The sequence below is a fragment of the Momordica charantia genome, assembly GCF_013281855.1.
Source record: "Momordica charantia cultivar OHB3-1 chromosome 1 unlocalized genomic scaffold, Mcharantia_2.0 BLBB01000001.1, whole genome shotgun sequence".
Taxonomy (NCBI): domain Eukaryota; kingdom Viridiplantae; phylum Streptophyta; class Magnoliopsida; order Cucurbitales; family Cucurbitaceae; genus Momordica; species Momordica charantia.
In genome coordinates this window covers 20,563,656-20,587,589 of record NW_028275157.1, presented here as the reverse complement: position 1 = coordinate 20,587,589, position 23,934 = coordinate 20,563,656, and the positions used below count along the sequence as shown (strand labels likewise).

At 35.6% G+C, this 23,934-nt stretch overlaps 5 protein-coding genes across 10 annotated transcripts; 2 read left to right on the top strand and 3 right to left on the bottom strand.

Annotated features, from left to right (window-relative positions):
• Nucleotides 1-948: 948 nt before the first annotated feature.
• On the bottom strand, nucleotides 949-2,509 carry WUS (Homeodomain-like superfamily protein). Its single transcript, XM_022276972.2, has 3 exons — nucleotides 1,955-2,509; nucleotides 1,784-1,869; nucleotides 949-1,590 (listed from the first exon to the last, which is right to left on the bottom strand). Exons 1-3 carry the CDS (start codon nucleotides 2,376-2,378, stop codon nucleotides 1,240-1,242), a joined length of 861 nt encoding a protein of 286 aa, XP_022132664.1. The 5' UTR covers nucleotides 2,379-2,509; the 3' UTR covers nucleotides 949-1,239.
• A 6,286-nt stretch (nucleotides 2,510-8,795) lies between these two features.
• LOC111005802 (2-oxoglutarate (2OG) and Fe(II)-dependent oxygenase superfamily protein) lies at nucleotides 8,796-13,269 on the bottom strand. Of its 2 annotated transcripts, XM_022277436.2 has the most exons (6): nucleotides 12,853-13,267; nucleotides 11,688-12,272; nucleotides 10,434-10,519; nucleotides 9,962-10,272; nucleotides 9,772-9,843; nucleotides 8,796-9,682 (listed from the first exon to the last, which is right to left on the bottom strand). In XM_022277436.2, exons 1-6 carry the CDS (start codon nucleotides 13,019-13,021, stop codon nucleotides 9,388-9,390), a joined length of 1,518 nt encoding a protein of 505 aa, XP_022133128.1. In that variant the 5' UTR covers nucleotides 13,022-13,267; the 3' UTR covers nucleotides 8,796-9,387. The 2 variants fall into 2 exon arrangements, with proteins under 2 accessions (XP_022133128.1, XP_087976081.1); XM_088119955.1 differs by lacking the exons at nucleotides 8,796-9,682; nucleotides 9,772-9,843 and having other exon boundaries at nucleotides 9,958-10,272; nucleotides 12,853-13,269.
• A 192-nt stretch (nucleotides 13,270-13,461) lies between these two features.
• LOC111005736 (uncharacterized) lies at nucleotides 13,462-14,271 on the top strand. Its single transcript, XM_022277352.2, has one exon. It carries the CDS (start codon nucleotides 13,546-13,548, stop codon nucleotides 14,089-14,091), a length of 546 nt encoding a protein of 181 aa, XP_022133044.1. The 5' UTR covers nucleotides 13,462-13,545; the 3' UTR covers nucleotides 14,092-14,271.
• A 625-nt stretch (nucleotides 14,272-14,896) lies between these two features.
• LOC111005702 (zinc finger (Ran-binding) family protein) lies at nucleotides 14,897-18,981 on the bottom strand. Of its 2 annotated transcripts, none has more exons than XM_088119959.1 (7): nucleotides 18,602-18,981; nucleotides 17,364-17,761; nucleotides 17,174-17,225; nucleotides 16,541-16,614; nucleotides 16,251-16,426; nucleotides 15,758-15,838; nucleotides 14,897-15,182 (listed from the first exon to the last, which is right to left on the bottom strand). In XM_088119959.1, exons 1-7 carry the CDS (start codon nucleotides 18,816-18,818, stop codon nucleotides 15,134-15,136), a joined length of 1,047 nt encoding a protein of 348 aa, XP_087976085.1. In that variant the 5' UTR covers nucleotides 18,819-18,981; the 3' UTR covers nucleotides 14,897-15,133. The 2 variants fall into 2 exon arrangements, with proteins under 2 accessions (XP_087976085.1, XP_022132998.1); XM_022277306.2 differs by having other exon boundaries at nucleotides 17,198-17,225; nucleotides 18,602-18,977.
• Nucleotides 18,982-20,568: 1,587 nt separating this feature from the next.
• Nucleotides 20,569-22,689, top strand: TAF14 (TBP-associated factor 14). 4 transcript variants are annotated; one of them, XR_015790329.1, is made up of 6 exons: nucleotides 20,569-20,855; nucleotides 21,109-21,197; nucleotides 21,292-21,513; nucleotides 21,620-21,791; nucleotides 21,867-21,988; nucleotides 22,461-22,689. XR_015790329.1 is itself a non-coding variant. In XM_022277290.2 (6 exons), exons 1-6 carry the CDS (start codon nucleotides 20,751-20,753, stop codon nucleotides 22,554-22,556), a joined length of 822 nt encoding a protein of 273 aa, XP_022132982.1. In that variant the 5' UTR covers nucleotides 20,572-20,750; the 3' UTR covers nucleotides 22,557-22,689. The 4 variants fall into 4 exon arrangements, 3 of the variants coding, with proteins under 3 accessions (XP_022132982.1, XP_087979154.1, XP_087979156.1); XM_022277290.2 differs by having other exon boundaries at nucleotides 20,572-20,855; nucleotides 21,604-21,791; XM_088123028.1 differs by having other exon boundaries at nucleotides 20,572-20,855; nucleotides 21,019-21,197; nucleotides 21,604-21,791.
• The last annotated feature ends 1,245 nt before the right edge of the window (nucleotides 22,690-23,934 follow it).

Below are 23,934 nucleotides of genomic sequence, written 5' to 3'. Positions count from 1 at the left end.
GTCTTCCCCCTCCAATGAAGTAAACTCCAACCAAAAAAGAAAAAGAAAAAGAAAACGAAAAGGAAAAAGAAAATCTTTTACAAGTTACATATATTTATTTAACAAAAGATTATGAGTAAAAAAATTATGAATATTTTGAAAAGTACTTTTTAATAGGGTTAATAGACCTTCCAAATCCACTTTAAGACCTAGGTGGCGTGAAAGTGACTATATTTAACGTCTTTCCAGGGGATTATAACTTCCTATATTTTATCTCTTGATGATGGCACAGTGGCAAGACATGGGGCCTTATAGGTATCAAATACCATGAGATCTTGTGTTGGTCACTGGGTTGTTCAATTCAAACGACAAGCCTTGATTAAGGGATGCACAAGCGTAAACTACCTGGTATTGATTTTGAGAAATTAAAAAAAAGTTATTGAGAAATTTAGAGAGTTAAAAATAATTTTTTTTTTTGAAGAGGTATTGAAACCATTTCATTAAGAAGTACGTGAGAAATATATAAAATGGGAGGCTACATGAAAACACTCTTGTTAAGCAAGGAGATATCATAATCACAAAAAAGTAACATATTTCTAGCACATCAACTCTTTTGTTTGAATTGAGTAAGAGGTAACATTTTTGCACATGAACTAAACTCTAGATAAGCTAAGGGTTGACTCATTGTTTAAAAATGGTGATTGTTCATAATATTTGGGATTGAGAAGAATTCCAAGTTTGTGTAATCTATATTTTGATTGTATGTAAAAATTAAATCACAAAAATATAGTATTTCAAAATTTATGGATTGTAATATATAATTAACGTATGATTTTTAAATTAGAAACTTTATATAGCCCATAACATCAACAAACACAAAATAGAAACTTTTAAACCCTCAAAACCCTAACCCTAATTCAAGAAGCGAAACAACCCTTTCAAGGGTTTAGTTGTAATTTACTAGTCACATTGATCATTAATTAACTTCAAAACAAGGTTCGATTTTCCGGTTCCAAATTACACATGTCTTAATTTTATCTTAAAAGCACGAAATCAGGAAACAGAAAATAAAAAGGTGGGATTTTGGTAAAACGGTAAATACAGTAGCTAGCTTCCACGATTGGCATCATAATAAGAGACAAAGATCTTCGTAATATCAGTTTCAGCACCTAATTATAATTAATTAGAAATTAAATTACTACTTTTTTTTCTTTTATTTTTTAAGTAATCCATAGAAGTACTTGTGGGGTTTGGTGATCATCAGATTGCATCATCCGGTGAGATGGCGGCGTAAGAGTTGAGGCTGAGCTCGAGCGAAGCCCGGGAAGCGGCGGCGGCGTCGTCGGGGCGGCCGTACCAAGCGGTGGCGTAGTAGCCGTCGGAATATTCCGGCTTCATGCTGCAGAAGGCGCCAAGATTCCGGTCGCCGTGGATGGGAAAAAGGGGGAGCGTTTCGATCTCTTGGCCGCCGCCGTCTTCCATGGATTCCTCCACCGATTTCGTCTTCTCAAAGAACCCACTCGCCGCCTGTGCAGAATAAGGATCCACGCTCATCCACCCCATTCGAGACCCCATCAACCCACTGCTTCCTCCCGACGATATCGAACAATCCTGAACAATAAATAAACCACTACTCAAAACCCAATAGTATGCCGGGATTCAAATACAAGATCTCTTACGATGAATAAACCACACTCAGTACAAATACTTGTGCAGATGGGATTACGTCAAAGGGCAAATTAAAAGATTAAGAATCGGTCTGGTGGGTGAATTAAAAAAAACAAAATTGAGTTTAGAAAATTACTCTGAAACTGTTCTCCACAGTGGCAGAGGCATATGATCCGTAGTGGCCCATATGGCCGACCGCAAGCATAACCGAAGAAGAGGGAGCTGCAAAAAGAGAAATTAGTAATTAATAATTAGGAAGAAGAGAAGAGAAGAGAGAATTAATTGATATAGTTTTGAAAATGTTAACCTGGAGGAAGAGGAGGAGGAGACATAATATTGGATGATTGTTTAGGGAGTGGAGGAATGGTGATGAGATGGTGATGATGATCAGAATTGGAATTGGAATTGGAATTGGAAGAAGAAGAAGAAGAAGTGAATCTTTTCTTCTGTCTTTCGCGAGCCTTGTGGTTCTGAAACCAATAAAAGACGTTCTTGCCTTCAATTTTGCCGTACTGTCTAAGCCTAGCAGAGATCCTCTGAATCTGATCCGCACTCGGGGACCTAACTCCATTGTTGTAATAAAGCTCCTTCAGAATCCTTATTTGGTCGCTTGTGGGTGTCCACCGGCTGCTGCTTTGCCTCCCACAAACCAATCCCCCTTTTGACGATCCTCCATTATTATTCCCCTCCACCACCATCTGATCTTGCAGCTGTTTCTCCTGCTGATCCATATTCACAAATTTCAAATGGGATTTGAATTATATTATAATATGGGAGATGGATGGAGGAGAGGAGATCAGAGAGCAAATCTGGGAGAGAACGACAGGCGGGGGGGTGCTCATAAAAAGGGAAGGGACAAAAGAGGCCTTAGAAAGACTGCCTATCAATGCCTTTTTCTCTCTTAATAATTATATTTTTACTTAACCACTTTACCACACACCCACATACAAACATAGAGACAGACAATGATGCAATAATGTAAGTGAGGATATTGTTTGGGGTCAAAGAATGAAAGCAAATTATATATATATATATATATATATATATATAGAGAGAGAGAGAGAGAGAGAGAGAGAGAGAGAGAGAGAGAGAGAGAGAGAGAGAGAGAGAGAGAGAGAGAGAGAGAGGAGGGGTTTGAATGAATGAATGAATGGGGGCAAAATTTGATATCTTTTGTTTTTGTTGTTGTTGTTGTTCAAAAGGGTGGGGATATTTGTGTACATACAACAGGTTTTGATGGGTAAAACTGTAAAAAGTTGTGTGGAGATTATTCTAGTAAAATAATAATGCAGGTGTGGATGTGGTGATGGATGTATATTGTATAATTATATATCATCATCATCATCATCATCCACTTGAGTTTGATGGGTCAAGAAGCTGCCTGCTGCTGCCCTCTTTTTTCTTTTTTCTTCTGTTCTGTGCAAATATTTATGAATATTAATTTTTTTGTTTATTTAGAGTTGGTATTTAATTTTGATGAGGGGAGGGGTTTTACAGTCTAGGGTTTCTATTTTGTAGTTGGGAGCTAAGGGAGGCTACTCCTTCCCAATCCCACCTTGTATGGGAAAGGAGAAGATACTCTGTTTCATAAAGTACACCCCCATTCAAACTTCATTACACTCAGTTTTTTTTGTTTTTTTTTTTTAAATAATTATTATTTTCACTCTACCTAAAATAGAAAGAGAAAAACATAACCCTCCTCCAGAATTTGCAGTAAAAGAACGTTGAAATCTATTTGGATACGTGGGGCTTCAAAAATCCTAAAGGGGTTAATAATAGCATTTATGTGGTGGAGTTTGTAATTTACTTGGGAAGTTAACCAAAGTCCACAGGCTCCATTGTTATAATTTGAGGGAGCCAAAAAGAAAAAAAAGCATCATTTTTTTAATTAATGATGTTAATGGCTTGAAATATAATGCTGTTACTTTGATCAATTTGAGCTGTGATTAATTTTTTCTAGGCTTTGATCGATGAACAAAAGAACTGAATGATCGAAATAAGCTGTAAAACCCTTATTCTGCTCATTGGAGCCCTTTTTCTTTTGCGTGTATTAAAATTTTTTTCTGTAATCAGTTAAAAAAATAAAAAAACTGACGCTGATTAATCAACTCAGGAAACCCAGTTCTGATGAGATGTCTTGAAATTGATTTGGTATTTTTAAACCACGCACAATATATGTATTATCTTCCAGTAATTATTTTAGTTTATTTTTGAAGTGGAAATATAATTACGGGTTGATTTGATAACCTTTTTTTTTTTTTAATTTCTGTTTTATATTTTAAAAAATGACGCTTATTGCCAACTTGAACTCAAAAGATAATTTTGTACATTTGTCTCACTAAGAGGTTACTCCACTCGTCCTACTACTACTAAAAAAAAAAACTTATTTAATAACATTTTATTTGTTTTGTTAATCTGCTTTTAAAATAGGTTAACAATTTAAAATTTAGATTTTGAGAAATAATTTTTTGAAAAAGAAATCTTCTTTTTTGTTTTGAATTTGGGATTTTATAGGCGTTAAAAATAAACAGAAAAAGTCCAAACGGCGTAATTAAGTCATTGGATAATATATCTACTAAATAGACACTAAAACCAATTTAATATTATAAGATTTGGAAAGAAAAATTTAAATAAATTTGGATCGACAAAATGAAGAAATGAACATTCTTGGTTCAATTTAAGGTCAACAAAACTAAATAATAAGTTAAGATATGGTCCTTTTTTTAAATCATCATTTAAAACCACGGTCGATTTAAATTCTTATAACCAATATTATAATTAATTGATGTTATATTTCCTGTCAAAAAGAAAAAGCTGATCTTATATTTGATTGGATATCAATAATTTATTTACGAATATATCTTTTGTGATCGAAGTTCAATTCAATTATTTTTAAATAAGACCCAATCTCTGCAACCATTCCTTCAAATATTGAAAGATCTCACAAAAAAAAAAAAAAAAAAGGAAAAAATATTCAAATTTGGTATTACCTAATATACGATGTTTTGTAGATTTTCAATTCCTACACTAAATTAGGACGGCAGATCTTTGAAACTCGTTTTATATATATTATTTGAACCATGTCCTACTGCTAACCCTAAAAGTACTTCAACATTCAAACCCTTCCTAAAATTATTTATTTATAAAGATTTAAATCTTTTCTTGAATCCAAAAATAATGTTTATACCAAATCAATTTTCATGGAGTTTCATCTCAATAATAATTAACAACGAGAGAAATAGTCGATGTTTATTATAAACCTTTGCCCAGGTTCATTTTCTTTTCAATATGAAATCTTTAATACCCACGAGCACTGAACTAAATATATATATATATATTTTTTAATAAAATCAAATAGATCATTCAAGGACACTAGCCAAAGTTAGGTATGTTAGAAATATAGAGGTACTGATCTTCTTAATTATCAATTATATTCAAAAGTTATATTTAGTACATGTGATTGGTTAAAAGTTAATTCAATCTACACTCAAATTGACATTTTTCTTATTAAATTAAAAGAATATTCCATTTTTAATTTGCACCTATTCATTTAGGCAGTGTTTGATTGAGATTATGATGTTTGTTACTCACATTTAATATGTGTGTTTGATATTTAATTAAATAATTGTAAGATAGGATAAATTGAGAGATATTGGTTTAAGATGGGAAGATATCAAACCATCGACTTTAGAGACGATAATACTATGCTATTACACACGTCATAAACGTAACCTACGAACCCGAAAGAGCATAAACCCTAGAATTTCACATGAGAGAGAGAGAGATGAGAGATTGTGTTGTTGTTGTTGATGTTATTCCAGTTTCATTCTTTATCCCAGCACAGCACAGCACACCACAACAGAGAGAAGGCAAAAAAAAAAAAAAAGAGAATCACAATCACAACTTTTTCTGGGAAAAGAGTACTGAAATTTTGTCATAACTTGAACAAAAAAAATGGATAACAAAAGATCATACTAAGATCCCATCTCTTATATAGAATCTGCTGATTTTTTTATTTTTATTTATTTATTGTTTTGTTTTGTTTAGTCACCTCTTCCATTTGTTTTCATTCAAAAAAGCACATTTTTCTAATTCCCAACCCATAATAATTATTCTTAAATGTTAACTCACAAACGTCCAATCACATTATTCAATCCCCTCTCTCATTTCATTTCTCTCTGCACAACAACTAAAACACACCCAATATAATTTCTTCTCTTTTTTTATTAATTTAATTATATCCAAATCTCTAATCTCTAATTCTCTCTCCTCAATTATACATATATTCCCCAACCTATCAACTCCAACCCAATGATTTAACTGTGGAATTAGGGTTTGTGTCCCAACTCCCAAGAAGATGTTTTTGTGATCTTTCTTACACACTCCCTCTGGGGGGCCCACATCTACCCTAAATTGGGTTTTAGTTTTCCCTGCATGCCCATAATTATTTTTATTTTTATTTTAATTACGAGTTCAAATTACGGATTTCGATTAATTCTGTCCATATTAAATTTATTTTAGGAGAGATAGTCATTGTACTTTTTTTTACTTGATTCTTAATTTTCCTTACCACATTTAATTAATTTTTATCATTTTTATAAATTTTCATCTTAATGCAGGTTTTTGGTAAATATTAAAATTTATAATAATATGTAACATTGAAATATGTCTGACAACGTTTTGATTTAATATAGAAGTGAAGAATAACATTATTTTACTTGACTTATTCCTAGTGTAATCCATCCAGTGCAAAAGATCGAATTTGACTATTGTTATTAAAATATTTACATCGTCATTTTTTTTTAATTTTTTACCAATAATAATCTACTTAAAAACATTAATATACATCTCATTCCCTATCCCATGTTCGGTTGTTGGTAAGCTTTACGTAGGATAGAAACTTGTAGGATATTAACTCATTCCCTCTAAGTCATTGGCTATTTACATTGGTCTTCATTGACCACTTTAATCATTTCATGATGGTTCTTTTGTCTTTTTACATATAAAAAAATTACTCATACAATCCAACTACTTAAGACATATATTATTGACTAAAAAGGTTGAGGTTTAAATTCCTACCCTATATGTTGTTGAAGTAAAAAAAAAAAAAAGAAAAGAAAAAAGAAATATCCTATTTTGTAAGCATACCCTAAGGTAATTCAATTTTCTCCTTGTGTTATATTAATATGGAAAAGAGATATGCTTTGCTTTGAGACAATGGGAAATATTCAAATTTATTTATTTCTCTATTATTCTACTATATTTTTTTTATGAAGAACACACATGATACACTATTCATCGATCCTCACCCCCCATGTTGTTGAAGTAAAACGAATGCGTCGATTGGATCTAATAAAGTTGTTTGCATGGTTTTTATGTATATTAAAATCTTTGTATTCATTGTCTCTCTTTTTTCCCCTACATTGAAGATTGTTGTTGGTGGGTTATGGGTAAATGTGAATCCTATTGAGCTTCTCCTAGAATTCATCCTGTTAACTGTCTCATTCCCTTCTCCAATTCCAACTACACCCTTTACAGATTACACAATATTTGTTTGATTTTGACACTACCATCATGAGATATATGCCTTTCCTTGTCATGCATTTCCATGGGGTTTACAGCTTCCCTCTAAAACAAATTAAACAGATCAAATTTAAGAAAGAAAGAGAGAGAGAAAAGGGCTTATGAGATCAAATAATGGGTGTGCTTTGTTTTATTGGCCAAATGGGCAGTCTTGTTTTTCAAAGTTTATCAACTTTTTAGACTTGGATTTGTCAGTGAAAGCACTGCAACTTTTCTGTCCCTCTATCTCTCTCTAGACCCCAAAAGAAAAAGAGAGAGAGAGAGAGAGAGAAAATCCTGAGCAGCTTACCTCATGGGGGAGTCCCTTTGTTGTGTACAGCCCTAGCTTTTGGTACACTCCCTTTTCTTCCGGGTAATCATCTCTCTCTCTTTCCCTAATTTTCTCACCCATATCACTCAACATACATCACAATATCATTCCATATCTCTCTCTCTAGACGCCTATTTCTCTCTCTCTTCTTCTTCTTTTTAGTTTCTATTATGATTACTAACCCTTCTCTCCTAAGATAGGGACTTGTAACCACATAAAGCAAACCCTAGCCACAAGTTTTTGGCCCATTCTATTCCCTTTTATCTGTTTTTATTGGGCTGAGTTTCTGGACAAGGACTCGAAAAATTGAATTTCATAATTACAAACTACTTGTAGAAAGCAACCAAAACACACAAGAGAAATAAAGGGCAGAATCAGATGTAGTTGGAATATTGGGTACTTACACTACTGACTCTCCCTCTAATTACGTATGTTGTTTGCCTCTCAAGTTTCATCTCTCTTGTTACTTTCTTTTGCCTTAAAATGTTAACTTCCACACAGTCCTCCCCCCTCCTCTAGGGTGGACCCTTTCCCTTTTCTTTCCTTTAATTTCTTCTATGCAGTTTTATTGAAGATCCCACACAGAAACGCAGACAGCATTAAAGTCTGAAGTTTCAGTTCCTTGAAAACCAAATTCAAGTCCAATATTTCGTATCTTTTAGGACTATGAAAGCTTTTATCCCACAGAGAGAGAGAGAGAGAGAGAGAGAGAGAGAGAGAGAAACCAGATAATAATGGTATTCCAAGTTCCAATCTTCTTGTATTTTTTGAGTCCAGTGGCTTGGGAAGATACAGGCCCACTTTAAACTTTCAGGTAGCTTCTTTCAATGTTGATTTTTATGGTCCCATCTAAAGTTTTTGTTTTTATAATTGAGGAAAGTGGCTTTCAAGTTTTCAATATAATTTATCTAAAGGGGCCAAATCCACTGTGATGATGATCCCTAGTTCAGTTTGTAGAAGCTAAAATCACCTCAAAATATTCTCCCCTATAGGCTGGGATGGAGCTGAAAAATTACCCTCTTTGTCGTAAATAGTTAAGATTTTGTAGTGTTCCTCTAATTTGCTCTTTAAATTTTTAGAATTAGGATGTAAAATTTTGTCACTAAGAAAACTTCTGGCTCCACTCCTGCCTATAGCTTTAGCAAACTCTAATTCAACTCGAAGTCACAGTAGGAATCACAGTTGGAGAAGAATAAAATAGGATCAAGTTCAACTTTTATAAGATAAAACAATTCTCTACATATTTCACCAACCATAAAGAACATAAAATATATTCATATTTTTGTCTTCATCAATAAACAATATTACTCAGCTCGTCACGAGGGCAGCCAAGCCAATCAACAAATTATTATGAACACAAAATCTCACGAGTATATCTCCTGGCCTTAACCATTATATGACAATAAATATAAGTTATTCAAAATCATAAAACCATGTAATCAAATACTCTCTTTTACAAGACAGCTTCCGTACCTCCAACTTCGACCCATATGCTGTAGAACAAACCATTGTTATGCTCTTATTTCTCATTCACCATGTATGTAATCTTAGACCTATTTGACGATTCTGTTCTCCCAGTTGTACTCTGGATCCATCTGAAGTTCCCGAGTGCACAGACTCGAAGTTTACATCATTCTAAAGAGGGACTATGACAAATATGGAACATCTAAACGTATTAATATATGCTCGGGAAAATTCTTGGTACGCACACCAAAATAACATTTCATATGCCAAGATGATACAGAACTTGCAACCAATCGCCTCGTAGATTCTTTCATATATCACAAACACTCAACTGTCTGATGTGGAAAAAATGATGAATCAGGATTGTTAAATAATGCTAACCTTCAGCTGTCTAGATTTACTCTGCTCCTCCTATTATCTGCTGGCCTATGTTGAGCCCTACCTGAATTGCGTGGCTCAAAACGGGTGTCGCTTCGGTTTCCAGATCCCCTGGTTCTCATATGACTACCCCTCGTAAATGGCTGCCTCCTTATTTCCCTTTCTGATGATACAGGAGAAGTTGGTACGTCATTTTCACTTACTTCATAGGGCAATGGTTGGATTCCCTGCAAATCCGGTTCGGAAGCATACTCAAATGGCCGCTTGGAATCATCTATTCTTCTAAATGTAATTGATATCCTAAAAGAGACAAGAAAAGAGGCAAGTTAGGTTGGATAAGGATAACATTAAGCAAGTAAAGATGTTTGATTGACCCTCCTGAATTATACCTCTTTGTAGGGACTGCGGGTACACAATGCTTAGCGACATCAGCTCCATTTCCATTTAACACGAGAACAGACCTGCAAGAAAATGCATAATAGTAAGGTTTGAAATCTAATGCGATTGCCAACCTGGAAAGATGGAAATGGGTATCGAACCAGAAATAGATGAACATAGTCAACTGCATACTATACTTACCCTACAGGCAGTGGGATTGCAATCGGCCCAGAAAATTCACCAGGACCTACAATAGAAAGGTTTGATCCAAAAACAATATTGCATTCACTGAGGAATGACACAGTGCAGAAAGGTCGAACGAAATCGTGGTTGTCAATATGGGGAGGAATACAGTCCCCTTCTTCATAGATGTTTACAATGCAACTATCAGGAACACATGTTGGAGGAAGTACGTGCCATCTCACCATCCTTCTGATGATCACCTTAAAGAGACTAGGTATTGGATCCACAATTTCATTTCGAAGAACTCCAGGAGGATTACCATTTTTGTCCTGTCAAAATACTTTATTAGCAAGGATTTGGCCATTTATTAAACATGATGCTCTAATTAGTGATACTAGCTGAGCATCAAAGTTGGTTGAACATCAAAAATGAAAAATTAAATGCAATCCAAAAGAATCAAACCAACTTAGCAATCAGCTGAAAGACTCACAGGTGCATAATTGTAACAGCACCCAAACTGAAGAGTTACACGTCCCTTTCCCTTCATCCACTTTTTAGGAGCTGAAAATGTTCGTTCTGCAAAAAAATTTAAAACGGTGAGTTGTATGGTATTGTGTTCAAGTCATTGACATGTTTGTGCGCAGTGGAAAAAATCGAAGAATCTGAAAACAAAAATGGGGACGATGCAGAAACATTAGCCTCTGTTCTCATCAAATCTGAAAAGAGATTCCACTTCCATACAGAGATTAAATTTTCAAGGGAATATGCACTATGAACAATGAAGTCTGTGAATTTGATATCCAATCAACCAACAAAGGAAGAGAAAAAAGGTTACAGGTTCAAATTGGCTTAGTTGAAGAATTGTTCTAAAATTCCAATTAACAAACATAGAAGCTCAGCTACTGTTTAGCTATCCTTACAATTCTTTGTTTCTCCTATGTTTGTGAATGGTATCCCAAGAAAGTTGTTATATTAGTAGTAAAATTATCCAGCACCCTTAAGAAGGATAAAAACCAAGATGCGTGAACTCAGGATCTACAGAATGGATTTAAAGATCTAAAAGCCAGACATACTAGCCTACTGGCTACTACACACCTTTATAGTTTATACATATGTAGGGTAATAATGGAATATCATGTCAGTTTTAGAAGAGAGAGAATGTACGTTCAGAAGGGAATGTAGTGAGGCATCGAGTAAGCAATCATTGAGTAGGTAGTTTCGGGAGAGTTAATCAGGACCCATGGTACATCATCACATACTGCAGGAACAGGTTTGTTGGAAATAGTTATACAAAATATTGGATGACCCCAAATACATCGTAGATGACATACTTACTAAACAAAAAACTAATCAGGAATAGGATGAGTCCCTATCTTATACATGAACCAGCTTATCGATACTACAAAAGCATGGCATATTGAAAATGAGCATCAATAGTAGAGTCATTAACCAGATTATCCAAGGGCACAAGGCACAACGTTTTAAAAAGCCTATAAGGCTTGTGTCCTGAGGTGAGGTTCAAATTTTTAGCCTCGAGGCTTAAACCTTATTTACACATTGAATGCACTAACTACTGAGACTTGAGGAAGTAAAGACTAAGCTTACCCTTGTAAGAATCATAAACATATGGCAGCATAATAAGTCAACTGTCAAGTAAGCTAATAATTCAGAATATTAAAAATAGAAAAATGGGGGGCATTCAGTAGAAGATAAAAGAAAGCAATATGCAGACGGGAATAATTACCTCTTAACTCTCCCTTCTTCCCCATCTCCTGAAGTGCATAAACATGATCAACTATTCTCTTCTGTTCCGCAGCACTAAAAATACCAGTATGAAGCTCAAGTCCTTCAAGAATGTTTACTAATTTTCCTTTAAACCTCTCCAGACAAATAAAATCTTTCTTCCGCCCGACATTCATGAACCTGATGTACTCTCTCTGCTCCCTGGACAGCTTTGGCTTAATCTTTGATATTGTTAACTTCCCTGTGGACGCATTAACATTGACTACTCTTTTTTCTGATTCACACTCATCTTCCTCTACTTCTAGTTCATCTTCCTGAGTCATGTCAGCCCATGACATTCGAGGCTCTGAGGTCTTAGTGGAACTTAACTTAGAGGGTGGTTCACTTGAAGAAGTTTCAGGTAATCCCTCAGCTTCAGCCCCTTCATTTATGCTGTCCTTCCAACTCCCTAACGAATTTGTTTCCGCTTCATCTTTCCAACTTCCAAGAGAATTTGTATCACAAGGATCATCCTGATTCCCATTACTCCCATGCATGTCTTTCACTATGGGGGGTGTAGAACTTGATTTCTCATCAGAATGGACAGCTATAGCATTATCAACAACAATTTCGTCAGATTTTCTTTTAAAAATTAATTTTTATGTAAAAATTTAATTTTTTTAAGCTAATAATTGAGAGAAGAAGAAACCAAAGATTGTTACAAGACACAATTTCGTTTCTTTTGCCAACAAACAAAGAAAGAACAAGAGACAATCAATAATTACCAATCGCAATCCTGTTTTTCTGAAAGAAGAAACACGAAATAAGAAATAGAAAATAGAACCGAGAAAGGGGAACTTTATCAAGGGGGCTCTATCCTAATGCACCAACGCCAATCTACGAATAGCTTAGTGAATAAGGGGTGCCTTATCTTCACTATGGTTGAAGGTTCGACCAGCCCCACATTTGTAGAACTAAAAAAATTATCCCGCTGCTCCATGCTAAAAAAACTATGCATAAAGTATAGCAAAAATTTCAAAATCTAAACCCCTCCCAAAAAAAATCGCTTCCCCGACTCGTTAAAATTTCCCTTGATTACACTCAATTATTTAAAAAAAATCTAAAATTAGATGGCCCCTTTTCTTTAACACACCTCGTGATGAAACTTACTGAAGAGACAAAAATACCTGGATCAAGGGCGCGGATTCGATCCGAGAGAAGTTGGGTGCAATCTGGGCAGAGATCTCTGGAGAGGAAGGGAAGCCAAGTAGTGAGAAATTCGGACGCGATCCGGCGCTCGGAGGGCTTATAATTACTAAGAAAAGAGTCTTCGAGTTGGAGATGCTGATGAGTCATCGGCAAGTGGTGGTCTCAATCAACTGCGAGCGACGGAGACGGCGGGTTGTGAAGGTGCTGTGTTTTGTTCAGCGAACAACAAAACAAATTGGTCAGAGCAAACTGCAAAGCCGGAGAACTCGAGCGAAGCGATGGGGCTCGAAATCTCAAAATTATGGGAAACGTGTTTGTGGACCGCAAGATATCGGGACCGAAATTGGGAATGTTTTCTAAATTAATTCTGTTTTCTAGTAGACAGCGGCAAATGCAATTGCAATATTTGGAACTTGGAAGAGACGTACGGAAAGCTGGATTCGGATTCGGAATCGTATTCGTATTCGGATCTATCCTATTATGGTTCCTCCAAATTTGGGCCGGTCCATTAAGAGAGCCCAAGACGAATTGGGTAGGTCCAAATCCAAGGAAATTGTCTGGTACTATATGTATAATTGGGCCAAATCATCGAGCACACTAATTCTCAGCCAGAGAAACGAAAACAAACGGATAAAGCTAATTCCAGGAGCCGATGTTCTTAGTGAGAAGCGATGGAAACCACCACTCTCCACCAGCTTCTGGCTTCTAAACCCCCGCTCTTAACCATTAATCCACATGAATTCTCACGTATATCTCAGAATCAGGTCTCCTTTCTCTCCCTACGCCGTAAGCAGGCTCTCAAAATCAATCCGATCAATGCCGCCGGCCCCGACGGCGGCGACAGTACGCCTCCGCAGGTTCCGCAGGCAGTAACGCCTCCGGAGACGGTGGAAGTTCGGTTCCGGAAGAGGTCGAGAAGACGATCGAAACAGGAGAGCGAGGATGGAGCGGCGACGGGGAATGGGCGGCCGAGGAAGGCGCCGGTGGAGATCGCTTCCGAGAAGGCGAAGAAGTGGGAGGATATGAGCGTGGCGGAGAAGGCGACGGAGTTGTATATGGGAGAGAAGGGTTTGTTGTTTTGGCTCAACAAATTTGCTTATGCTTCAATTTTTGTGATGATTGGTGGTTGGATAGTGTTTCGTTTTGTTGGGCCGTCGCTTAACCTCTACCAATTGGATACTCCGCCATTATCGCCGACTTCCATTTTCAAGGGTTAGTGATCACCGGAACCACCCCTCTCTCTCTCTATACTCCTTCGATCCACTGCGGCTGCTCAAGTATCGTTCCATCATTATGAAATGTTGTTTTGGAGACTTTTTTTTTTTTCATTTTTTTTTCATATAAGTGATATGGAGAACTGGGAGATTATGAATTGGGTTTACTTATTTTCTCTCAAACTATGTTGAACAATTGACAGAAGTCGGGTAATTCAAAATTTTCTCAAATCAAAATTTGCAAATTGAATCTTAATGTGAAAAATTGGATATGTTTAGTAACGTATTTGTAATAAGGTAATATTTAGTTTAAATTTTAAATATTATTAATTTATTTATTTGTTTCAAAAAAATAAATTTAACTTATTAACATATATGTTATAAAATTTGTATAAGCAATGTCTAACAACACTAAAAAAATTATGTTCTAAAATTTATATAATTACCATCTACCAACGTTATATAATTCTTTTTTTAGTATAACAAACTGAAAAGAGTATGTGCCACTCGTGGAGCTATTATATAATTTATTATATTTTAAATGTTTTAATTTGAACAAAAATAAAATGAATTTATATCATCTCAAAATTTTTATTTTTTTAAATGTAATTATACATTTTTTAATTTCAAATTTAAAATCTGAAAAATACTAAAATATAAAAATATTATTTCAAAATTTCTACTATTTTGATTACACAATACAATTCTACCTACTTAATCAAATGATTAAGTAAATCTAAAAACACAGTTATTTTCACTTATTTCCTCTCTATTATCAAGGAGTTTGTGATGCAAAACTGAACATTACTTTTCCTCTAAATGGGTTCAACATTAAATAATCTCAACTGTTCAACAAAAATGTTAATGTCATTCACGCCAAACATTCTTCCTAAGTAAAGGAAAACTCATAATCAATCAATATATTGGATAAGCGAGCCAGTAAAGCAGGAGATAACCATAAAATAAAGGCGTTATGAAAAATTATTCCTTGTAGGAATGGAAGAAGCTAGCAGCATGAGAACCATCCGAAATCTGTATAAATATGCTAAATGGCACTGAGTGGTAGAGAAAGTGAATCCCTTTGAGTCTTGCACCTGTTACAGAAACAAAAGCATTTCAATGTTGGAGGTTCAATAATGCAATGTCATTTAAGATGCAACAAACCTACTAAACTAACAAACACAAGAACATAGAATTCAGAAAATTTTGGAGCACCCTTTCACCAGTGAAGCAGAATCCTACGGAAGCATTTTGTTAGGGCGCTGCTCTGGTCGACATGGTTAGAAAGGAATCGCCGGATCTTCTTAGGAAAGGATTGTCCGTTGGCATCATTTTTGAAGCTATAGTGTCTATGGTTGTATCTTGGTGTAAATGTTCTCCTATCTTTAAACACTATAGCTTTGTTTCTCTTTTAACCAATTGGAGAGCCTTTTTGTAACTCCCTTGGTTTGGGATCTTCCCCTTTTGTTTCTTTTACCATTTCATTACATTAATGAAATCTGTTTCTTTTCCAAAAAAAAGAATTCAGAAAATTTTTCCAACAACATCAATAAGAACTTGTGAAGTGACGAGTTGTGAGATCTAAAGGTCATAAGATCAACGACCATAGAATATACAGCACATATCACATCCAACATAAATGTAGGGGAAACTAGTTTTAGATGATAACCTGTTACATTGTAAGCGAGAGGCATAGTTATGATTATTGCAATTTGTGCACATCCAATCTCCATTGCGCCACTGTTTTGCACTGTAGATTGCATAGCGTAAGAAAGTTTTAACACAATCAGTAAAAGGGTTCGTAATCAACTAACATGCAGGTGGTTCTTCCATGCAAAACCAGATATAGCTGTACATATGTACCATACAAGTTACAATTAATCATCAGTGGGAGTTCAGTACACAAGTACTCCACAAAACCAACAATTTGTCTATGCACGTGCACAATCTGTTTACTGAAGCTGGGCCATATAAATAGCATATAAGTTTTTCATAACTTGCTAATAAAAAAGTGCACGATAACAAACAGTATAAACTATAATTCATGGCATCACAAGTCTTCCCAGCAAAGCAATTTGGCCAAGAATTTAGGGTTAATTATCATATCATTTTGATGGTAGGAAAGAATAAAATGGCAGCTAGCTAATGCACCTATATATTACCCTTTTCCTAGGAGTGTTGGCGCAGTTGATTGTTGGGGAAAGTTCATCACCATTTCCAAATTTGGGGCCACGCCAGAACTTTCGTGGGAATAGGAATTATACAATCCCACATTTAGGTCACTACTGGAACTTACAATCTGCTCAAAACCTGGGTAAGATTGCTGTTGCTCGTTTGTCTGAATGCCAAGAAAATAAAGAGGAGAAGCCAGTGATCAGTTTCACAAAATTTTAACAACAAAATTTTCAATAATATCAATTATTTATCATCTGTATTTCTGCCAGGGGGATACCTGTCCTATATTTAATCTTTTGCTATCCCAGGGATGAACAAGCTCTTCGGATGCTAAGCGTTTCATTCCAAGTGCTACACAGTCCAAAACAAAAAAAGGGTGAGTCTAATCTTCCAGGACGGTGGCTCAACTTCAAGTAGAAAAAGAATTCTAATCAAGTTTAACTCCATTTACTTCTTTATCTCAGCTGATACACCAAAGATACCAGAACAGCCACCCCATCCCTACTCTATGCAAAAGAGAAACTGTGGAGGTAGTTCTAATATTTTCCATAAAACTGAGCTTTTCTACTCCACTAAAATTTCCTTCTATCGAACATTACTACTCCAAATTCAAAAATGTGAACCTAGTCGGTCAACTGATAACAAAAAAGACAAACACACATAACTGAAACAATAGAAAGACTTTTGCGCACAGGACACCATACGTCCATAACTATCTCTTTTTTTTTGTACAAACGTGTGGAGGTGGGGGATCAAACTCATAACCTTTTGGTTAGAGATACATGTCAATTACTGCTAACCTATGCTCGTTTTGATGTCCATAACTATCTCATTATAACATGTATAATCTATAAAATAGCTATATCATTATGTCTTTTAAAGTATTAAAAAGTACTAGTTGGATCAAAACCTAGAGAGACTGAGTTGCATGTACCTTGAGGTGAAGCATTGCATTTTTTGCACTACAAATAAGAAAAAGTTTAGTTAGACAAAAATAAGATGGAAACAAATATGGGAAATTAAATACAAAGAAGTCATCAATAGGAAAAGACGAATAATGACTTTCAAGCTCAGCGTGTGAAAGGAGGTTGAAATCCCACCTGCGCACGTGAAGAGTAATTATGGAAGCCACAGTTACATATCCAGTCACCATTTCGCCAACCCTTCGGAACTAAAAGGATCTGATTAGTGGAGCTCATATATGAGATTGCAGAGTTATTTCCACCCAAAGGAAATGTTTGAGCTGCATGAATTCCATACTTATCAACGCCTCCCAGGGGCCAGTTGGAGCTCAACGGATGCGGTTGCTGTGAAGTTCCATTTCCTATTAATCCAAGATTCATCTTTGTATTCAGCCCTCCTTGGGTCCTGGCAAAATAGTGTGAATAAGTTGGAAAAGAAGCTCCAGGGATTGCAATTGCTGGCATTGCCGCTACCTCCTTTGGTTGTCCACACTTTTTGCACTTCTCTCGTGATGCATAATTGTTGTTAGTGCAACCTATTGCACCACAGCCAGACAAACCCAACCCACAAGCATCCAGGCAAAGCAAGCCAAGTATACGCACACCAAGCAGTCCATCCACACCAAATACACATACAAAAAACACAAACGACTCATGACTCAACCTAATTTAGCATTTTCCTAAAAACACGAGTCTGCTGGAATATAAACATTAGTGAACAGGGCAGGCAGCAAAACAATCCTCAAAGAAAATCTTGAATTAGTGATTAAGATGCAATGGAGGTTCCTCCAATTTAACGTTCAGTGAATGTCTAACCAATGAACAAAACATTCTCCCTGCTACCTTCATATACTTTCAATGTAATAACACACCACTCTAACTGAAAAAAAGAAAAAAAAAAAAGGAGAACAACTTAACCAAAGCTATTTTGATTAGTATCTAATGAAAACTTCAATGGTGGTAAGCCCCTTTCTTGTGAAACTTTCCAAAATTTTCGTTGTAGGATAACTCAATATGATCTTGAAGAAGTTAAATGGAGCTCAATTGGAAATTTCAAGAACCATCAGCTGATTTCATTGAGCTGGAAAACTAAAATTTCACAGCACGAGACCTTAATCGCTCAAAAAATAACTCGATAATTTTCCTCCAGTTAGATGTTAAAAAGAGAAACCCCGAAATCCTCTAACCAAGATTTGCATACCACGTGACAGAAACAGAAATGAACTACGAAATCTTAAACACTCATATGACGTAGCTCTGAATTTTAAGTTCAGCGAGAAAATCCAACAAAACAAAATTCGAGTATACAACATAAATTGCAGGTTGTAAAAACGGCAAAGGAAGAACTGCAGAGTCGGTTATCATAGAAAGCTAACCCGTGCAGATCCAGTCGCCGATGCGAGGAAGCCATTTGGAGTCCGGAGGGGTTTTGTTGTCGACGAGAAGGCGAGGCTGTTTGCATCTGTTACAGAACGATCGGAAAGCGTAGTTCCTGTTCTTGCAGCCGCTGCACTCCCAATCGCCTTCCTTTCCTTCGGCCATAGCTACTTGTAACGAAGCTTTTGCTTCCATCCCCTCCTTCCCTCCATCCATTGCCTGATACTAAGCTCAACTGATGGTCAAATAAGAAGCAGTGTGCTCGAACACGAAAGGAGTAGGCGAAAAAATCCGCCTCCACCACACCAGGGGCGTTTTCTTCTCTTCTCTTCTCTCCTCTCTGTGGGCTCACCACCATTTTTGTGGTGCTCTTCGTGGGCTCAACTTCCATGGCCTTTTTTCCATAGCTTTGGACTGTTTACATACGAGTAAATTTTTTGAAATTTTTAGTAATTATAAATATCATATCTGAAAATATATATTACAATCGTAGATTACGGTAAATTATTGTAGTTATTAGGTTACTATTTTATTTCATATATTTTTAGTTTTGATTCATTTTAATTGTCATATTTTTAAAAAGTTCATTTTTATTACTTTACTTTTAAATATTTATTTTAGTATGTATGCTTACAATTTTATATCATTTTAGTTCCTATATTTTTAAAGTATTTGTTTTGATTTCGTAGTTCTAAAAAATGGTTATTTTGGTTCTTTTATTTTGTTATTAATCTCATATTTTCTATGAATATGACACTATACTCAATATATTTTGTATAATATAACTATGACTTTGTATGAAAAAAATTCCATTATGGATAGAATTTATGTTATAATATTGGAAATAAGTACCAAAATTGTCACTTTTTTTTTTAAATTAAAGTTATAAAAAATGAATATGTTGAAAGTATGGAGATTAACCTGAATCAAAATTATGGAAGATTTTTGTTAGGGATGTGATTCTTTTGAGATTCCTAATTAAAATTTATTTTTTTGCTTCAAAAAAAATACACACATATATATACATATATATGAACCAAATTTGGAAGTACACAGATCAAAATTATATTTTAACCTATAAAAATATTTTTTTAGTATAACAGGTAGGGGTGAGGAATCGAACTTATAATCTCTTAGTTGGAGATATATGTGAATTACCACTAAGATATGTTCGATTTGGTTTAAACTATAAATTAATGTATCTTTCTAATAACGATTGATTTATATGACCTATTATTATTACTGTGTATCGCTAATTAACTTCGACGACGGGCTGCAATAGCACCGGTGGCGGTTGGTGGCTGGTGGCAAGAAAGTGATGAGAACATGGAAGAAGAGGGGAGAAAGAAAAAAATGTCACGCGCGCGCGCGCGCACATATATATATATATATATATAACTCATCTAAAAGTAGCAATTTATAAAAATAAAGTCACCTATTAATTTACTGAATTATTTTTTCGTTAAGTCAACTAGTGGTCCAAGGTTATTAAAGGACCATTTGGAACATATTTTCAAATTTTAGAGATTAAAAACGTCTATTTAAAAATACACATACTTCAAAGATAAAAAAAATTGTTCATGTTGAAAATTGAGAACTAAATCGACCCCTACTCAAAATTCAAAAGTACATTTGTTTAATAACGATTTGTCACATAGGTTAAAGTAAACATAATTCAACGGTAATTGACATATATCTTAAACTAAGATGTTGTAAGTTCGATCCCTATACCTAAATATTGTACTTAAAAACAAATCATTCATCCCTGGAACACGATAATTAAGATCTCAAGTCACAGCAACATCTATGACGTAAAAAATCATTGGGTAAATATTGATGTTTAACTACTCGAACATGTGGTCAAAGGAAAAACTGAAAACTATTCAAACCCTAACCAAACTGTTAAAAAAAAAAAGTTTACTCCACTCCAACATGTGCTGCCGAGGATATAAAATGAGAAAAAAAAAGACGCCGAGAAGTAGAACCTTCTTAAACCCTAACTCCCTTTCGGTTTGGATTCGCGCGCGTTTGAGTTCCCCACGAAATTACGAAATTGAACTAAAAGAAACTGTAATTTGCCTCGCGATCATATTCTCGTAGTCTGAATTCTGAAGGTCAAGGCTGATCCGCAGAGGGAGGTCGAGCTCAATGTCCGCAAGAAAACAAGGTGAAACGCCAGCAGACGAAGGCGGACCTGCTGCGAAGCCACCGCGCATCAAAATCTCTAAATCCTCTGAAGGAGGCGATGCCAAGGTTCTCATACTTCCGCTGTTTTGTACTTGATTTCATGGCTGTCTTGAAAAGTAGCTATTTCTGTTACTTCTCATCCTTATCTCTAGTTTTACTGATTTTTTATATTGGTACTCGTAGTTTAAGGAGGCATAATATTGATAATGGAGTCCTTGAATTTTATCAGGGCATGAGTTTTCTCAATTGTTTATCTTTGAAAAACTGTACCACATTGCCCTAGTCTCATTTTATCTCAACGCATTTTATGCTGCTGAAGAGTGCTAGCAGGAAGCTTAAAGACATGGAAATTTGTGTCCCAATAGTCTGTGGAACAATCGCATTTTACCTTGGTAGGAAGGCCAGTGAGTAAGTCTCCACCCTTCAGGGGCTGTTTCATTTTGCCTCCTTCCCCTCAGGCATCTGGCCGAGTAAATTTATCTGATGTATTTTTCCCCTTTAGGTCCCAGTCGCATAAATGGACAGTCTATGTGCGTGGTGCTACTAATGAGGATCTGGGGGTGGTGATAAAGAGAGTTGTGTTTCAGCTGCATCCTAGCTTTAATAACCCAACAAGAGTGGTTGATTCGCCGCCTTTTGAGTTATCAGAATGTGGTTGGGGAGAATTTGAGATTGCCGTCACCCTCTTTTTCCATAGCGACGTCTCTGATAAGCAATTAGATCTGTAAGTTATTGTTATTATTTTCTTGTGGCGTTGATAGTGATCTTATCTAAAAGGAAAAGCATATCTTTACCACTTTTAAAATTGTGATAGTTTTCACCAATTGAAGTTGTATCCTGAAGACGAGTCTGGTCCACAAACAACAAAGAAACCTGTTGTTGTGGAATCTTACAACGAAATTGTGTTTCCCGATCCATCGGAAATTTTTTTTGCTCGTGTTCAGAATCATCCAGCTGTTGTTGTGCCTCGGCTTCCAGCTGGTTTCAATCTGCCTAGTCCAGGTAAATTTCTGTTATTGCTTCTTTCAAACCTTCTGTTGCAGTTTCTAAGTTAATACTATAATTGGATATTTGCAGCACCAATTGAGAATATGGCAGAAAGGGAGAGAGGCGATACCAAGGATCACCCCCTTAGTCAATGGTTCCTGAATTTCTCAGAGGCAGACGAACTGTTAAAACTTGCAGCTGCTCGTCAACAAGTAGGAATATCATATTTTCTCCTACTCAATCGTTCTCTTTCTACTTGTAATACTTCAGCTTATGAAGAAAACATACTTTTGATATGTTATTATCTTAACACAATGATTAATGAGTTGGTTACAATATGTTTGCATGCTCTTGATGTTCCTCCATAATTTTGGCCGCGATGCATTTATATGTCAAAATGTGGAAGGTTGAAGTTGGCTTATTATTGGCATTTCGTAGGTTCTGGTTGATTTATTGTAAAGTATGATGTGCGGTATTTTTGATAAATGTTATTATCACTTGTTAGTATGCATTCCGATATTAGTTGACTTTGTGCCTGTTGATCCTAGTAACATGATGTTGTAAATTTCAATTTGATCATGATTAGCTTGTGCTTTCTTTTCTGATTACATGAGCCACAATCTATTGATAGGCTCGTGATTTTGATGTTAGATTATGATATTAACAGTATAGTTGATCTGGTAGGTGCAAGCTCATATTGTCAAGCTGAGAAGACAACTCAGTGTGATGGACGGACTGCCTCAGTTTTCAAAACCAACTCCTGGTTATGAATTTACGTGACAAGATAGAGACTGATAGAGTTTATCGATTTATTTAGGTTTACCTACCAGTTCTCATCGTTCAGGTTAATGTAAACAACAATGTATTGATCTTTTCTTGAATATCCATGCAGTTAAAAGTGTTTGTTATCTCACTTATGCTCCTCAAATATTATGTAATCATCTTGTTTTGATTTTTCTCCTTACATTTGTATTGAAGATGGTGAATACGCTTGAGAAGGTAGAACTAGAAATCCATTGCAAAACCCAAAAGGCCGAGGAGATTGCAAAACAACTCTCTAATTGACAAATATTTGAAAGAAATAATAGTTACAGGAACTATGTATTAGTTGCTAAAAATATCAAACTTCAATCCTTGCTTAATCGCAGATCTCCAAAAAGGTTTCCAATCCTAAAAAATTCTGCTATTTCTCTCTGTTTGAATCTTCCAAATAGCAGGTAGAATCGAACATACATTTAGCTCTGGATGAAGACCTCGAGCCTCAATAATTAGAAGTAGCTCAGAGATTTTCTCTAATCCTCTAGGGAAAAGTTCAATGAACAAATATGTGGTCGATCACCTCAAACATCTTTTGGGGTTATGTGAATGTCGGGAACTGCTTTTCAAACTTTCTCATTTTGTGGGGTTTGATCCTCTCAAAATCAAAATTTCGCGGGCATTTTTCTCTTCATATGAGGTTACTAAATTGTTTGGTAGGGACATTGCTCCTTTGACATAGAATCAAGGAAGATTTACAGGTGAATGCACTAAAGGGATCCAGCTTCCCTCTTTCAAATCCAACCTTCTTTGGCTCAGCCTCAAGTCCCGAAAAAGCTTTAGATGAGCTCCAGAAGATTGTTATTTATGATCGACCATTCTGAACGGAGGAATGTGGTTGCACGACATCTCTCTGCATGTTTATGTGATGGTTCTGACGTTTACCAATATATATTTTTAAACCACATATTGATCAGTTTATCTTTTTGTAGGTGCACAAATATGGAATAGGGAGGCCGGCAAATTTTCATTTTGAAACCACCCCCCCCTCCCCAACAAAAGAGAAAACCAACAATATTGAAGGAGAATGTAGAATGTATAAAAGTATGATCTTGCATTGCACTATTGAAGATTTTCTTTACACCGAAGACTGGAGTAGCTGGCTTTTATCCTTGAAAATCTTGTTTTTGAAATGATAAACATGGTCGCATTCATCATTTCTTCGGGTCACCATGTGCTAAAAGGAAGTTGTCTTTTGTTGCTTAGTAAAAATGGCCTCCGCTTCACAGGACTTAGTGATAGTGATGGTTTATCCTTCTCATTCCATCTTTTTTATGCTGCATGCTGCTCGCAGATTGTGTAGACAGCTGTTTCTATGGATAATGCCTGTCTAATCATATTT

Bases quoted from the DNA above. Each gene is read 5' to 3' on its own strand.
- WUS (XM_022276972.2), bottom strand. From the start codon at position 2,378: ATGGATCAGCAGGAGAAACAGCTGCAAGATCAGATGGTGGTGGAGGGG. The intron at 1,870-1,954 runs GTTAACATTTTC...CTCTTTTTGCAG, and splicing joins TCCTCCTCCTCTTCCTCCAG to CTCCCTCTTCTTCGGTTATG. The intron at 1,591-1,783 runs GTAATTTTCTAA...TTTATTGTTCAG, and splicing joins CTGTGGAGAACAGTTTCAGA to GATTGTTCGATATCGTCGGG.
- LOC111005802 (XM_022277436.2), bottom strand. From the start codon at position 13,021: ATGACTCATCAGCATCTCCAACTCGAAGACTCTTTTCTTAGTAATTAT. The intron at 10,520-11,687 runs GTAATTATTCCC...ATTTTTTTGCAG, and splicing joins GAAGAAGGGAGAGTTAAGAG to AACGAACATTTTCAGCTCCT. The intron at 9,683-9,771 runs GTATAATTCAGG...TGTCTCTTTTAG, and splicing joins CCCGCAGTCCCTACAAAGAG to GATATCAATTACATTTAGAA.
- LOC111005736 (XM_022277352.2), top strand. From the start codon at position 13,546: ATGGAAACCACCACTCTCCACCAGCTTCTGGCTTCTAAACCCCCGCTC.
- LOC111005702 (XM_088119959.1), bottom strand. From the start codon at position 18,818: ATGGATGGAGGGAAGGAGGGGATGGAAGCAAAAGCTTCGTTACAAGTA. The intron at 17,226-17,363 runs GTGGGATTTCAA...TCTTATTTGTAG, and splicing joins ATTACTCTTCACGTGCGCAG to TGCAAAAAATGCAATGCTTC. The intron at 15,183-15,757 runs GTTATCATCTAA...TTTCTGTAACAG, and splicing joins TCTCGCTTACAATGTAACAG to GTGCAAGACTCAAAGGGATT.
- TAF14 (XM_022277290.2), top strand. From the start codon at position 20,751: ATGTCCGCAAGAAAACAAGGTGAAACGCCAGCAGACGAAGGCGGACCT. The intron at 20,856-21,108 runs GTTCTCATACTT...ATGCTGCTGAAG, and splicing joins CTGAAGGAGGCGATGCCAAG to AGTGCTAGCAGGAAGCTTAA. The intron at 21,989-22,460 runs GTAGGAATATCA...TTGATCTGGTAG, and splicing joins TTGCAGCTGCTCGTCAACAA to GTGCAAGCTCATATTGTCAA.